The following is a 15,438-nucleotide window of genomic DNA, read 5'->3' on the forward strand; positions in this document are numbered from 1 at the left end:
CACAAAATAAGCCATGCCCACCGAACCCATAGTAAAAAGTTTTAGAACCCACCAGAACCCCTGGGGCCCACCCATTCCAGGGGTTGCCCGTTCTCCAGGCTGCCTTCTGCAAGGATTTAGGCTGGGCAGCAGCTCCTGATTGTACCAGTATCGGACAAGTTCGACCCCAATTTGGACAGGCCAACTTGCTGAGTGAGGTGTCTGTTTAGCTGAAGCCATTGGGCAGGAAGGAGGTGATGACCGCTTGGCTTTGGTGACCGTGTGGCCTGAGAAGCTCCGGTCAGATTTCGGGCTGTGTCTTAAAATCACAGATGGGAGCTTGCGCCAAAGGCCCAACGTCCCGTCTGGAACGGAAGGTGAAATCGCTGATGATTCCTGCTAAAAGCATCGTTGCAGTTTTCCCTGGAAGAGCCCGAGGGAAGAAGGTCCCAGCAGCAGTTCAACTCGCCAGGAGGAATCAGATTCTGCCCAACTCGCAAGGGCCAAAGCTTCTTGGACCTGGTTTCGTCACAGCTTGCAGCTAGGAGGCTTTTCACCGTGGCTTGTTTTAAACTCGTGAGTGCCTGGTTCAAAGATGGTGGCTGAGTTGACGCTTCATGTGGGCTGGAAATCAGGTGCTGGCCAAGACCGTTGGATCCAGGAAATGTAGTGAAGGTCACAGCTGGCAGATGGTCTCCTGCCCAGCCACGTCCAGAAATCGGATACCATTACAGCAAGGTAGATGACCGGAACCCAGAGCTCTGTGGCCGCTAAGGTCTCCAATGTTGATCTCCAATGTTGTTGGAGACTCTAGAAACTAGAGTGCAGAGAAGAGCAACAAAGGCGATTAGGGGACTAGAGGCTAAAACATAAAGAATGAATGCTGGAATTGGATATGTTTGGTTCAATGAAAAGAAGGACTAGGGGTGACATCGGGTGAAATGCTACCAGTTCGCTCTGGTTCGGGCGAATCGGTAGTGATAAAAACTACCGGTTCAGGCGAACTAGTAGTTAAAAAATGCTTTAAAAAAGTTTTTTTAAAAAAGGTTCTGACAATCGCACGGCACAGCTGTAATCGTCAGAACTTTTTTTTTTACTTTTTAAAACATTTTTTTACTACCAGTTCAGGGGAATAGGTAGTAAAAAATGCTTTAAAAAGTTTTTTTTTTAAGTTGGCCACGCCCACCCAGTCACATGACCCCACCACCACCAAGCCACGCCCACAGAACCACTGGGTGACATGATAGCAGTGTTCCAATATTTGAGGGGCTGCCACAAAGAAGAGGGCAGGACAAGAAGCCACAAATGGAAACCAATCAAGGAGAGGAGCAACCTAGAACCAAGGAGAAATTTCCTGACAGTTAGAACAATTAACTGCTGGAACCGCTTGCCACTAGAAATTGTGGATTCTCCAGCACTGGAAGTTTTTAAGAAGAGATTGGACAGCCATTTCTCTGGAATGATGTCGGGTCTCCTCCTTGAGCAGAGGACTGGACTAGAAGACCTCCAAGGTCCCTTCCGACTCTGTTATTCTGTTAACTCTCTGAAGGCCTGAAATCTGGTCTCTTCTTCCGAGGCCCTTCTCTGTCTTCATGAGCCAAGTGTGGAGGTTCTGGTGTTCTGGCTGAACTTCATATTTTGAGAAGATGGAGAGGTGGGAGATGGTGGCCCCATCCTCTGCCCCCAGATGGGGACTAGAGTCAGGATCCTGCAAACGCTGCTGGTGGAACTTCCAGCATCCCAGCTCATGTGGAGAGCCTTCTCTGTGGTGGCACCTACCCTATGGAACAATCTACGAGTGATCTCCGACCTCCGGACTTTTCGTCGGGCCCTAAAAACTTACTTTTTTCAATTAGCCGGTCTGTCTTGATTTTAGGGTTAGTTTTAAAATTCTGATATTGATTTTAAATTGACAAGTTTTAAATTACGGGCCAAATTTATTAATTATTTTAACTCTATTTTTAACTGTAAATGTTATGTATAGATGTTTTTATTTTGGCTGTTCACCGCCCTGAGTCCGAAAGGAGAAGGGCGGTATAGAAGTTTGAATAATTAATAAATAAATAATAAATAAATAAATAAATAAATAAATAAATAAATAAATAAATAAATAAATGTGGTCGTTGGCCAGGGATAAGTGGCCCCAGTTCTGGTTTTAAGGAGGCAGGCTCTTTGGCTGGACTTTGTCAGGAACCCAAGAGGCTGTGGTCGCCTAGGCCATCATGGCCTGGATTGAGTTTGTACAACCTACACTTAACCTTGTTAGTGAATTAAGCCCATTTCCTGTGTACACCCAAGGCAGTGAATCATGAACCCCCCAACACACTAAACCCCTAAGCTGTGATTTTTCAGCTACTGGACCTCAACTCTCTCGGTTAAGTTCTGTTCTGTGAAGGGAACCAGGTGGGGGTGGAGCAGCCCTGGGGATGGAAGCGAGGGCAGGATGGCTGCCCAAGGGGTTGAGGGCTCATGTTGGAAGCCCTCCAGACCCAAGTTGCTTTGTAATCACACCCAAATATGACTCTTGCCCTCTTGCTTGTGGGCCGAAGTAGCATGGAAAGGCCTGATGTGGCAGTGAGGAAGCCTCTTTGATGGGGGGGGATGGATCTTGCCCAGCAGAAGGCAAGGACAAGTAAGGAGAGGAGATCCAAAGACTTGGAGGGGCACAGAAACCCTTCAAGAAGACAGAAACCAAAGCATTTCAGGAACAGGAAGTCAGGATTCTCTTCTCTTCTCTTCTGTTTGTTCTGTTAAAACGGGGGTGCAGAATGATGGCCCCTTTGTGACTTGTGGACTTCCACTCCCATGCCGGTCGAGGAATTCTGGGAGTTGGTCCACAAGTCCATCGTTCCCCACCCCTGTCTTAAAACAAAATCCCAGAAACCCAAAGGGGGTGGGGTGAAGTCCATCTTCTGAGCACGTGACTCCGGGAAGGCGGAGAAGTTCTCCTTTCTGAGCCGACTTGGCTTCCTTCGGCTGCAAGGATGCTCAGGGCTCCTTCAGATTTTGGGAGCAGCTTAAGGAGGAGAAGCTTGTAAGTTGCTCAACTCTGACCTGGGAAGGTCCCTCAGCAGTTGGGAAGGCTTGGGTGCCTTTAGAGGAGGAAGTTGGTGCCCCATCCATCTCTGAGGAGCTTAGAGGAGACCTCCACAGGGTGGCAGGGGCAACAGGTTCCAGGTTCCGCCTTCCGAGCGCTCCCCACTCTGCAGGGCAGCCTAAAGCCCACAGCAGGGCACGGTTGGCGAGGGCCGGCCCAGCTAACTCGGTCCGGTGTGTCTGACTTTGCAGAGAAGCTGGACGAGATCTTGGCAGCGGCTGAGCCTTCGCTGAGACCAGACCTGGTGGAAGCGGATTCCCGAGCAGCCACCGTGAAGCAGAGACCGACCAGCCGGCGCATCACCCCTGCAGAGATCAGTGTGAGAGGGCTGGGCTGGGCTGGGGGCTGCCCCCCGGGGCCAAACGGAGGAAGGTCTGCTGAGGCGAGCTTTGCCCGGACGGGTTTCCGCTGCAGCCGTGTTGATGCCAGCCAAATGACCGCATGGCAGCAGCACAATTGAACCGGCCTTTTGCAGACCGAAATATTTGTCCCGATCAGAAGGCAACATTAACATTTCCAGGGTGGGAAGGACTGCGGCTGGCTGCCCTGAGCCCCTTGCGCACTGCCTTGGCAGACAGAGGCTGCCCCCTTGCCAGGACTGCCTCCTGGCTACCAGGACAAGGAGGTCCACCCTCACCAAGGCCCCATGGTTGAACTCCAGCTGATGCCAGCAAGGCCTGGTCAGGCTGGAACACAGGCAGTCCTCCACTTACGACCACAATTGAGCCCAAAATATCTGTCGCTAAGTGAGACAGTCAAGGGAGTTCTGCAACCTTTTTCGGATCCTCCCTGCCCCTGTTGTTAAGTGAACCCCTGCCGTTTTTAAACTAGTCACACGGTTGCTAAGTGAAATTGGCTTCCCATTGACTTGGCTTGTCCAAAGATTGCAAACACACGACCGTCATAAGTAGGTTCCAGTTGCCAAGCCTCTGAATTTTGACCCAGGGATGCTGCAACGGTCATATAGGTGAAAAACGGTCATATGTCACTCTTCAGTGCCATTGTAACTTCGAACGGTCACTAAATGAAGAGGTGTAAGTTGAGGACTGCCTGTGGATGGGCCTGGGGGCTCCCTTGCGGCCCTTCCCTGCCCCCAGGCCAGTGTTTGAAGGAGGGGAGGGAGGAGGGGTGTGACCTCCGGCCCGAGCAGGTGGGACTTGCCATGTCTCCTTTCTTTTCCAGTCCCTCTTCGAGCGCCAGGGCATGGCCACCCATGCAGGGCCGGAGAAGCCCCACATCTCCCTCCGCAAAGGCCTCCCACGGACCAAGTCTGTAGGTAAGTGGGATCTTCTCTGGCTTTCCAGGAGGCCCCGTGGGCAGGAAGCGGCCGGCCTCGTCTGGACCTCCAGCAGCAAAGCCCCAGTTCAGCCGTCCAGAAAGCCAAGAAGACGGCTGTGATGGATGCCCCACCCTAATTAGGATTCACAACCTTTCAAAGGGAGGGGCTTAGGGTTCCTCTAAATGCCCCTGCCCCTTTCTCTAGGGCAGGGGTCTCCAAACTGGGCCACTTGAAGACTTGTAGACCTCAACTCCCAGAATGCCTGGGCAAGAAATCCTGGGAGTTGAAGTCCACAAGTCTTCAAGTGGCCCAATTTGGAGACCCCCGCTTTAGAGGGAGCAACGAGGGCCATCCGAGAGGCTGCCTTTGGTTGCCTGGAGGGGTCCCTGACTCGATCACCCCTAGAAGAGCGAGGCCCTTCTCGGTTTGCCTGCTTCTGAAGCAGCAGGGAAGTCAGTTGAGTTCCCCTCGTGCAGCTGTTGGCTTGGCTGACTGGCAGGTTGCCCCTTGGGCTGGCTCTTGGGTAAGCATTGCCTGGTGGTGGCACATGAGTGAGATGCTTGTTCCCGGGAGATCTGCATGAGTTGCAGAGACACTGGTGTGAACCAGGCACTTTCCCTGACTAAGCCGTCTTCCGTGGGAACTCGGACAAGAGTTTGCTGGTGAGAGAGCCCTGATTGACAGTCGAGGCTGCTGCTGCCTGATCACGTCCCGTCTACCTTGGCTCTTCCTAACACAGCGCCATGTCTGAGAAGACATTAAAAGGACCCTGTGACTCTGAGCCAGATCCCAAGGATTTCTTCCAACCGTGCAGATGATCCCAGGGACCCACCCGGCTGGTGCGGCTGATCTTCACTCAGCTGATTTGAGAGCAGGGCTCCAGCAATGCAAAACACAAACTTTACGGAAGGAAACGGATGTACCTGCCCGTTCTTACTTCGCCTAGCAGGGCATCAGCAGAACGAATGTGTGTGTGTTGGGGGGGGGAATACCAGAATTTCAAGCAACGCAAGGAAAAAAATCCTGCTGGAGCTGAAAATAATTCAGGGCTCTGGAATGAAGAGTTCACCTTGTCAGGTTTTAATTAAAAAAGCTGGGGGGGGAGAAGGGGAAGTAGCAGTGGGAGAATTCCAGCTGGACCCAGAGCAGAAGAGGAAGCTGGGGGGGCAGGCAGAGCCGTGGGGAGCCCACGGGGCTTCCGGTGACACCTCAAGCGGTTGCTGCTGCTCCACCATCTGCCAGCACTCAGAGCGATGTTGTAGGGCGTCTCCCTGCCAGTCTCCCCGCTTGTGGGAAAATATTCTGGGCACAGCAAGAGCTGACAAACAGCAGTGATTCACAGCCCAGAAGCTTCCGAGCAGGTTTTTTCCTCTGCGTGATCCGGAAATTCGTCGGAGCCAAGCAGCAATGCAGGAATGCATCTCTGATGGGATTGAGGCCAGGATCCGACCCTCCAAGGGATGCCAAGGGAAGAAAGTGGGAGGAGAAGGAAGGGGGGAATGCAGAACTGGTTGTGTTGCAGCTGGAATCTTGGGCCCAAGGATTGTGCTTGCCGTGATGCAGGAGTCTACAACCTTTGCAACTTTTGAGGTGTGTGAACTTCAACTCCCAGAATTCCTCAGCCGGCATGGCTGGCGAATTCTGGGAGTTGAAGTCCAGAAGTCTTAAATTTGCCAAGTTTGGAGAGCCCTGGTATAAAAGGACGGCATTGCCTGTGGCCCACGGCACCTGGGCACTGGCTTTAGAGCCCTCTTGAACCGAGCATCTCCTCTGACCATAGGGCCCTGTCTGGCGGTGGGCATCGGCAGGACAGGCTGCCCTATAGAGTGCCCTGCCTGGCTCTGCTTCCTCCCTCTGGCCTCCCCACGCTCCTCCCCCAGAACCCTCCCAATTCTAGCAGGGTCTTCATAGAGATCTATAATGGTCTGTTTTCATCTGTTTTTTCCATTTTTTCTTACGCTCTGCTTTTGTTCTGATGTTCTGGTAGCTCGGTTGGGTGCCAGAGTTGAAAGGCCGCATGCAACTCCAGTTCCCAAATCCTTAACACTTTCCTGCAGCCCCTCCCCATGACCCCCATTTCCTGGCTGTTGGCTGCCTGCAGAGAGAGGCCTCCTTCCGATGGACAAAGGGGGGCTTTAGCCTACAACCACTCGTTTAGGGACTGTTCAAAGCTACAACGGCATTGAAAAAAGGGGCTGGTGGCCATTTTTCACAGCATCCCCATGATCACGTGATCAAAAGTTGGACGCTTGCAACTGACTCCTATTTATGACGGTCGCAGTGTCCCAGGGTCACGTGATCCCCGTTTGCTACCTTCCGACAAGCCAAGTCAATGGGGAACCTCGATTCGCTGAACGACCATGTTAGTAACTGAACTGCAGTGATTCACTTAACAACGGTGGCAAAGAAAGGTTATAAAAAAGGGCAAAACTCACTTAACGACCGTCTCACTCGGCCACAGAAATTTTGGGCTCCCATGACATAATTCGAGGGCTACCTGCATTCCCCAGTCTGCTCCGTGAAGGAGTGTGTCATTGCAGCAGTGTTACTGTGCACGTGACATACGTGGCATCATTTGTGTGATGGCCTCGGCACAAATGGCAGGAAGGGCAGTGGGAGGGGGTCCTGGGCACACGAGGCTGCTTGTGCTGCCAATTCGAATCCCCCTCGGGGCTGATCCTAGCATGACTTGCAGAGGCTGCGGCTTCACTCCACGCCATGGAGATGCCCGGCCCACCACAGCCTGGAAGACGCAGGGCAACTGTACACAGTGTCTGTTCCCTGGGGCCTTTGCGCATTATGCTGCCCTGGGCAAGAGGACACTGCTGGCGTGGTTCTGCTCGGCAACATCGTTCTTCAGGTGCCTGACTCCAGAGGAATACGGATCCCTGCTCACGGTGCAAAGGGCTCCTTGCAAGAGATTCGGTGAAAATTATTCCCCCTTAATTGGCCTTCCCCAACTTCCAAGGCACGTCAGCCGGCCTGCACTGCACCGTCCCGGTTAGCAGTCCTGGGCATCGGTCTGCAGCTGTGGGCCTCCCTCCCATGCCGGTTCCTGACTGAAGAATTCCAACCACCAAAGGAGAATATTTGTGGCTCAGGGTTGAAATGAGGGGTCCTTAGTGTGTCTCTGAGCTTGGTTGTTTTCTTGCAGACGTCTTATGACCCAACTAGATAATGTCATCAGTGCTAGAAGGAGGTGGGAGGAGGAGGACCGTAGTAGGGTCCTTGGCGCTCTCTGAGCTTGGTTGTTTTCTTGCAGTTTCATTACCCAAACTAGGTAATGTCGTCAATGCTAGAAGGGAGCAGAGTTTGCTCTCTGTTTGTATACTAATAACAATAGCACTTAGAGTTATATACCGCTTTGTGGTGCTTTACAGCCCTCTCTAAGCGGTTTACAGAGTCAGCCTATTCGCCCCCAACCACCTGGCTCCTCATTTTATCCACCTTGGAAGGATCAAAGGGTGAGTCAGCCTTGAGCCTGGTGATATTCGAACTGCCAAATTAAAGGTAGCTGGCAGTCAGCAGAAGGAGCCTGTAGTATTGCACTCTAACCACTGTGACACCTCATTTACCCTGTCACTTTTGGTGGGGGTGTTCTTGATGGTTCCTTGATTAGGCTGTTTACTCCCCTCTGGCACTGATGAAGTTACCTAGTTTGGTCATGAAAGGTCTGCAAAGAAACAACAAGCCAGAGAGCACCCAGGACCCCTCAATTCCAACCGTCTACAGTGAAGCTGCCAATGGGTACCCCAAGCCCCAAACCTCATTTGCAGGATTTGTAGTCCTCTTACTGGCCAGTCAAAGGGAGAGAAGCAGCATTTTACCTCCCAAAAGAGCTGCAACTTTTCCTCTTTTGCTGTTTTTTAGGCGAAGATGAAAAATTTGCGGCTTCCCTAATGGATGGAAAATTTCCCCGGAGTACGTCGATGCAAGACACTGTCCGAGAGGGCCACGGCATCCCGCCCCCACCACAAACCGCTCCACCCCCACCCCCCTCCCCCTACTACTTTGACACGGGCCCGCCCCCCACCTTCTCCCCGCCCCCACCCCCAGGGAGGGTGTATGACACCGTCCGGTCCAGCTTCAAGCCGGGCTTGGAGGCCAAACTGCACGGGCTGCCACCGGTGATCAGCGCAGCCGAGATGTATGACCAGGCCAGGGCTGGCATCCCTTACCCCGAACGGCAGAAGCGGGCCCGCTCCATGATCATCCTGCAAGACTCCTCCCACATCCCCGTGGAGCCCACTGACATCCCCCGGCCAGGCCCCTCAGCCACCCCGCCAGAGAAGCTGAAGCGGAAGGGGCGCGGGGCGGACAACCCATACGCCAACATGGGCCAGTTCAATGTCAGCCTCTTTGCCCCCACCAAGCCCCAGCGCAAGAAGAGCCCCCTGGTCAAGCAGCTGCAGGTGGAGGACGCGCAGGAGCGAGCGGCACTCTCTGTGGCTGGGGGCTTCCCCCGGGAGCCCTCCCCCACCCGGAGGGGCCACCGCCTGAGCGGGATGGAGTTCACCTCCCAGCAAGTGGACACTGCCAGCCTGCCCTTTGCCACAGCGGTCACGGGGGCCATGAAGGAGCGAGACCGGCGTCTTGACGAGAAGCGGAAATCCACTGTCTTCCTTTCCGTGGGTGCCATAGAGGGGAGCCCCCCCACCATAGACATGCCATCGCTGCAGCAATCCCGGTCCATCGATGAGCGTCTGCTGGGGAGCCGGGATGTTCTCCTGCCTTCCCCCGTCTCTGCTTTAAAGCCATTCCTCAGCAGTTCCTCCTCAACGTTCATACACCCCCTAACGGGGAAGCCCCTCGACCCCAACTCCCCCCTGGCGCTGGCGCTGGCCGCGAGAGAGCGAGCCCTCTCCACCCAGGTCTCCTCCAGAGTGGCAACCCCCATCCACAGCCCCGACTCCGATCGGGCGGCGCCCTTGTTTGTGGACATCCAAACCAAAGAGCAAGAGAGGGGTGAGCTGGAAGGCCGGGGATCTCCCGCCTATTCTCCAGGAGCCAAGGTGGCGACACCCAGCTCTTTGACACCTACCCAGAGCCCCTGGGGGATGCCCGGAAGTGCAAGGAAAGAGGGCGAGGCACGAACCGAGACCCCGGTGAAGGAGATGGAGGAGAAGAAGGTGGAGGAGAAGAAGGCCATGATCCTCAGCATCCTGGACACCTCGCAGCAGAAGACGGCCGGCCTCATCATGGTGCACGCGACAAGCAACGGCCAAGACCTCGGCTTTGATGTGACGGAGGAGAAGACCCCTGTCCCAGAGGGGGGCCCAGAGCCAGTGGAAGTGTCCATGATGGAGGCTCAGCCCAGTCCCGTGGGGAAGGCTCCTGTCAGCCCAGTCTTGGACAAGACTCTTGGACAAGGGAGTTCGGAGGAGGAAGTAGAGACCTACACGGTCACTCTGCCGCCCGCGCAGCTGTCCTCGAGCGATGAGGAAACCAGGGAGGAGCTGGCAAAGATTGGCCTGGTGCCGCCACCTGATGAGTTTGCAAACGGGGTATTGGTCACCACCGCTGGCACACCTATCAGCCAACTGGCTGCTCCAGCCATCGCCCCGCCATCCGTGCCAGCGGCAGTGGCCCTACCTTCTACCACTGGTGGAACACCCTCAGGGAAACCCTCTGATGCCCCCACCGCCCCAGAGTCTGCCGCAGACTCGGGAGTGGAAGAGGTGGACACCAGAAGTTCAAGTGACCATCACCTGGAGACCACAAGCACCATCTCCACCGTCTCCAGCATGTCCACACTGTCCTCCGAGAGCGGGGAGCCCACCGACACCTACACCTCCTTTGCAGATGGGCACACTTTTGTACTCGAGAAGCCGCCAGTGCCTCCAAAGCCGAAACTCAAGTCCCAGACCAGCAAGGGGCCGGTAACCTTCAGGGACCCACTTTTGAAGCAGTCCTCGGACAGCGAGCTCATCTCCCAGCAACACGCGGCCATCCTGGCTTCCGCCAGCATCGGCCGGCCACGCTACCTCTTTCAGCGAAGGTCCAAGCTGTGGGGGGACCCCCTGGACAGCAGGCCCATCCACGGGCCGGAAGATGACAAACCAACTGTGATCAGCGAGCTCAGTTCCCGGCTGCAGCAGCTGAACAAGGACACGCGCTCCCTGGGGGAGGAGCCTGCCGGTGGCGTGTTAGACCCTGGAAAGAAGCCTCCCGCGGTGGCAGCACGGTAAGACCCTCTCCCCGTGCCCAGCCGGACAGGAGGGGGTTGCAGGCGGCCTCCTGCCCTTCCCCAGAGTCCGCCTACCTTAGCCAGGCAGGCCCTGGTTCAGCAAGGACCCCTGCTTCCAGAGATGCCAGAATGATGTTTTAGGATTTGTCCCCATCTAGATTCGGGGAGGGGGATTTGGGAAGAATGCTAAGCCCCCTCCCACTTGTCCATTTCTTCTTTCTCCTCCTCACCCTGCCCCCCCAGCTTGGCGGTTCCAGAGACCTCAGGCAGACAACAGGCAGAGGCTCCATCCTTCCTCACACGCACACCCCCTGTGTAAAACCTGCACGCGTGCCTCCCCTTCCCATAATGTCCCATTGAAGTCAAGCCCCTGGGAGGCTTGGTCCCTGGCAGGAGAGTGAAACCAGCCTTTCCTCCTCCTGCTGGTGGAGAAACCCCCGAGCTCGGAGCTGCCGCCATCCCATCCTGTTTTACCTGCAGGTGTGAAAGGGGATACAGGCAGTCCTCTATTTACAACAGTTAGTTTTGGGACCATTCAAGACACTGAAAAAAGTGACCGGTGACCGTTTTTCACAGAGACGAGTTTTGCAGCCTCCCCAGGGTCACGTGATCAAAATTCAGACTCTTATTTTTGACGGCTGCAGGTCTTTTGTGACCTTCTGCAGATTCATTTAACAACTGGCTTTCTATCTTATCGACTGCAGTGATTAACAACTGTGGCAAGAAAGGTCATAAAATGGGGCAAAACTCACTTAACAGAAATTTTGGGCTCCTTTGTGGTCGTAAATCGAGGACTACCCACATTTAGCCAAGTGGAGGTGGGTGCTAAGGAAGACCCCTGGGGAAGCTGTTGGGGAGGCCTTCCTTCTCGGGTTCAGGGCCTGGGGCCTCCGAAGGCCTTGACTGCACCCATCATGGAGGGGCCTTGTGGGTCAAAGGGGAGGGGGAGGATTCTCTTAATGAGGATCTGCGCAGACGCACATCCCCCAGTGAAAGGAAGGACCCTCAATTCATAAACCCTTGAAGAGGAAAAGGCAAGGAAGCAGCAGAAATGAGGGCGGGGTTCCCCGGGGCCCTGCCTTATTCAGAGATGTGGAATAGCAGTATAACAAAGTTGGAAGGGACCTCAGAGGTCTTCTAGTCCAATCCCTTGATCACGCTGGCTGGGGAATTCTGGGAGTTACAGTCCACACGTCTTAAAATTGCCAAGGTTGGACACCCTTGCCCTATATAGATCCTTCTGGAGAAATCTCCTGTCCAGCCTCCTTTTAAAATCCTCCAGTGATGGAGCATCCACAACATCTGGTCAAATACACACACACACGCGCGCGCACACACAGTTACCCCAGATCTCTTCTCTGAGTAACCATAGAATCCAGTGGGTGGCCTGCTCAAATAGGAGGCTATTTTATGTCCCTCCTTCAGTCTCTATCATTTTGGACGGATGTTGCATTCGATTTGCCCAGCCCCCCCCCTCCCTCCGGTGCCTCGTATAAAATCTCACGGAATTTTTCCTATCCTGAATAACTGACAGATCCCTCTTCCCCTCCCCTCCTTTGGCCAAAGACGCCCACAAGAAGATCAGCCCACAGTAGATTCTTTTAGTGATCAACAAATTTGAACGCTTCAGGCAATGCAAATAACATGCCAAAATTTCCTTCCAAGAAGCCATTTCCAGCTTGAGCCCCCTCTGGCCCCTTGGGGGGTTTAGGACCCCAAACCGCCCCCCCCCAGCCGCAGCAATCCCTCTGGGGGGCCTCCCAGCCTCAGGTGCAGCCGGAGTGAGAATCCAACGGAGATAAGAGCCAGGGAGAAGATGGGCTGTCGGAGCCCACTCCTAGGGGCAGGACAGGTCCCTGACATGAGCAGAGAAAACCATGGCGGCTTGGTCTCCTGCATGGGAAGGTTTGGCCACCTTAACTCAACCTTGGAAAGTCCTAGAAACAGGCTGGTGGCCTCTCAGGGGACCCTTCCCATTTCCCCTAGAACTGAAAAGGCGTGTTTGAGCAGACCCTCTTCCATTTGAGACCCCTGCTGCACTGCATAGAACAGGGGTGGGCAACTACGGCCCCTTTACGACCCTGGGACTTCAACTCCCAGAATTCCTGAGCCAACACGGTTGATTGAGCAATGCTGGGAGTTGAAGTCCACAAGTCTTAAAAGCTGCCAAGGTTGGACATCCCAGAGTGTCATCTGAGCTCAGGTTGGTTTTTGCCCCCCAGTTTATCTAGAAGTGTAACCTGCTCTAGTGGGAGGGGTTCCGGGGGGGCGGGGCGGGGGGGGAACAGAAGGAAGAAGAGGAGGAAGGAGAAGAGAAAGGATATGATTAGTTTGTGTTTCCAAAACCCACCATTGCTTTGTATTCTTACAGATCTGACCAAGACCCTGAAGAGAATTAAACCATTTAAGCCTTTTAGCCTCTAGGGTAAACCTTCCTCTTCCTCTGTGTCCTGGCTACCTAATTCTCAGCTGAAACCGCTGGTGTCCTGGTCTGAGCTTCCAGCTAAGGCAATTAACACCTTACCAATTTCCTTGTAGGCTTTGTTGCCATGGCCTCACACGCCCCGAGGTCTGATGATCCCAAAGGTGGGCAAATTGAGGGCAAAGGCGTCTCTTAAGGCAGCTTCTTCTCTACCTGTTGGAAGCCGGTCTGGAGGAGGGTCTTCCCCGGATCAAGAAGTGTGTTTTGGCCCCAGGGGTCCGAAGGAGACATAGCAGCACTCGGCTCCTCCCTCTATTTGGCTGCATTAGACATTGGTTGGTCAAGCGCAGCAATCTCCTAACTTGGTCAACTGCCAGGCAGAAGAGAGTTCTGGGAGTTGACGTCCACAAGTCTTAAAGGGGCCACGTGTGGAGAACCCTGGCCTGGTGTGCTGAGAGCACGTTCGCCCTGCGTGTTGGGCCCTTTGGTAGAGAGCCTCGTTCTTCATCCCTGCAAGAGAGGCATTAAATTATCCATAGACTTGATTTCCGTGCCAGACCAATAATTCTGCAAGGTCACTGCACAACCGTTAACCATCTCTCACACACAAGAAGCCTCTCTTAAGAATTAAAGAGCGGAGCTGAGCGGAGGGGAGAAGCGCTTCTCTCACATGCCTCCGGGCCCACGTTCACAGAGTGAGAAGGGGACAGAGATCATCTTGCCCAACTCTCTGCCTGGCATAAACTACACGGCTAGGTGGGCTCCAGTGGAGACCTGGTGGTCTTCCTTGGGATGAGGCAATCTCATTGATGCCCACTGCAGTTGGGCTTTGGCTTTGACCCGCTTGTGACTTTGATAAGACCCATTTTAAAAATGCATCGTGTTGGGCCTGGAAGCCATCTTTTGTACTGGGTAATCCCCCCTCCCCAATTTCTCACAGTAGTCAATGTGGCAGGTCTGAAGGGCCGATACAAAAGATGGCTCCCAGGCCTGACACATGGCCCATCTGTGTGCTTAAATGGGAGTCTTCCCCAAGGCAGGAATCCATCTGGGGCTCTTCTCCAGCCTGTGGGCTGGGACTCGCTGAATCCCCTAAGATTCCCCCCTGGTTCCTGGCAGGCAGGGCGAAAGAAGATTGGACCCCAGAGCTGGTTGACGGGTGAGGCAGGGACCCTCTCTGGATGGTGCCCTTTCATCAAAGCCAACTTTGCTAGGGCTGCCCTCTTCATCCTTGACATGGAGTTTCTCTCTCCATGATCTTCATGCCGTAGATGCCTCTGGCAGGGCCAAGGAACATACCTCATTCTGTACAGAACCGATCCCCAAACAAGGAGCCCTGGTGATGCATTGGTTAGAGTGCAGCATTGCAAGCTAATTCTGCCCACTGCCAGCTGTTCGATCCTGACCGGCTCATGGTTGACTCAGCCTTCCATCCTTCCGAGGTCGGTAAAATGAGGACCCAGATTATTAAGGGCAATAGGCTGATATTGTATAAACCGCTTAGAGAGGGCTGAGAAGCGGTGTATAAGTCTTAAGTGCTATTGCTATCTGTGTCTCGCCCCCACCTCCACATGGAGTAATTCATATTCTCCAGGAAAACTGGTTTTTACAGAAAGAGTGCACTGCCTACAAGGATACAGGGGTAAGAGGGCCATTGTTGGTCACAAGTCATGGCATGCGTTTATGACCGACCGATCGATCGCTGGCAGACTCGCTCCATCCATTTGCTAACCCCTTACTAATCCTGGCTTGCTCACCCCACGGGGGACATTCACCGTGGCTCCTGCCCCTTGGCTCCTGCATGTTCACAGAGGGCAGGGGAGCAGGCAAAGAGAGATGGCTGTCATATCTTCTGTGGCCCCAGAGATAGTTTCAGATATGGAAGGAGAAGTCAAACATTTTTCCTTCTGCGGCAGTCCAGCACCAGAAGCAACAAGCAAAGAAAAATAATTAGAGGAGGGGGCATTTGAGAGAAATGCCACTTGAGTTTCCAATAATGTAAAGCAATTCATTATACATGGCTTGGCCTCAGGTCTCTTTGGAATAAATCCAGTCCCAGATCCAGAGATCTGACATAATGCCCTCGCTTAACAACCCCTGGTGATCGGCTTAATGACAGCAACCGGAACTGGCAGAATTACCATCGTTAAGCAGCATGGTCACGTGACGTCATGCTTTAGGATCCCATTGCTTAACGACGGCAATTCCAGTCCTGGTTGCCATTGTTAACGAAGGACTACCTGTGTAATATATGATCAAGATACTCCTGAAATAACTTCCAAGGCCCAACTCTGATCAGAATCCTCACTTCCTTATAAAGTTTTCTCCTCTACCCAACGGGACTGACAGCATGGCATTTGCTTGATTTCTGGTGCCGCTCTCCTCAGCTCAGTAGTCCTCATGAAAGCACCTTATTGTAAGAGCTGTGGTGGCGCAGTGTTTAGAATGCAGTACTGCAGGCTACTTCTGCTGAC

The 15,438-nt window shown here is 53.8% G+C and overlaps 1 protein-coding gene across 1 annotated transcript in view; it reads left to right on the forward strand.

Moving 5' to 3' along the window:
- The window catches only part of SHANK3 (SH3 and multiple ankyrin repeat domains 3), a 197,595-nt gene that overhangs the window by 173,602 nt on the left and 8,555 nt on the right, over positions 1-15,438 (forward strand). Inside the window, exons 19-21 of the mRNA XM_070947935.1 lie at positions 3,268-3,395; positions 4,259-4,352; positions 8,226-10,539. Of these exons, the coding sequence (XP_070804036.1) occupies positions 3,268-3,395; positions 4,259-4,352; positions 8,226-10,539 (2,536 nt within the window). The remainder of the gene's footprint in view (positions 1-3,267; positions 3,396-4,258; positions 4,353-8,225; positions 10,540-15,438) is intronic.

The sequence above is a fragment of the Pituophis catenifer genome, unplaced genomic scaffold (genome assembly GCF_029215685.1).
Source record: "Pituophis catenifer annectens isolate HBS135680 unplaced genomic scaffold, rPitCat1.0.hap2 SCAF_7, whole genome shotgun sequence".
Classification (NCBI taxonomy): Eukaryota; Metazoa; Chordata; class Lepidosauria; order Squamata; family Colubridae; genus Pituophis; species Pituophis catenifer.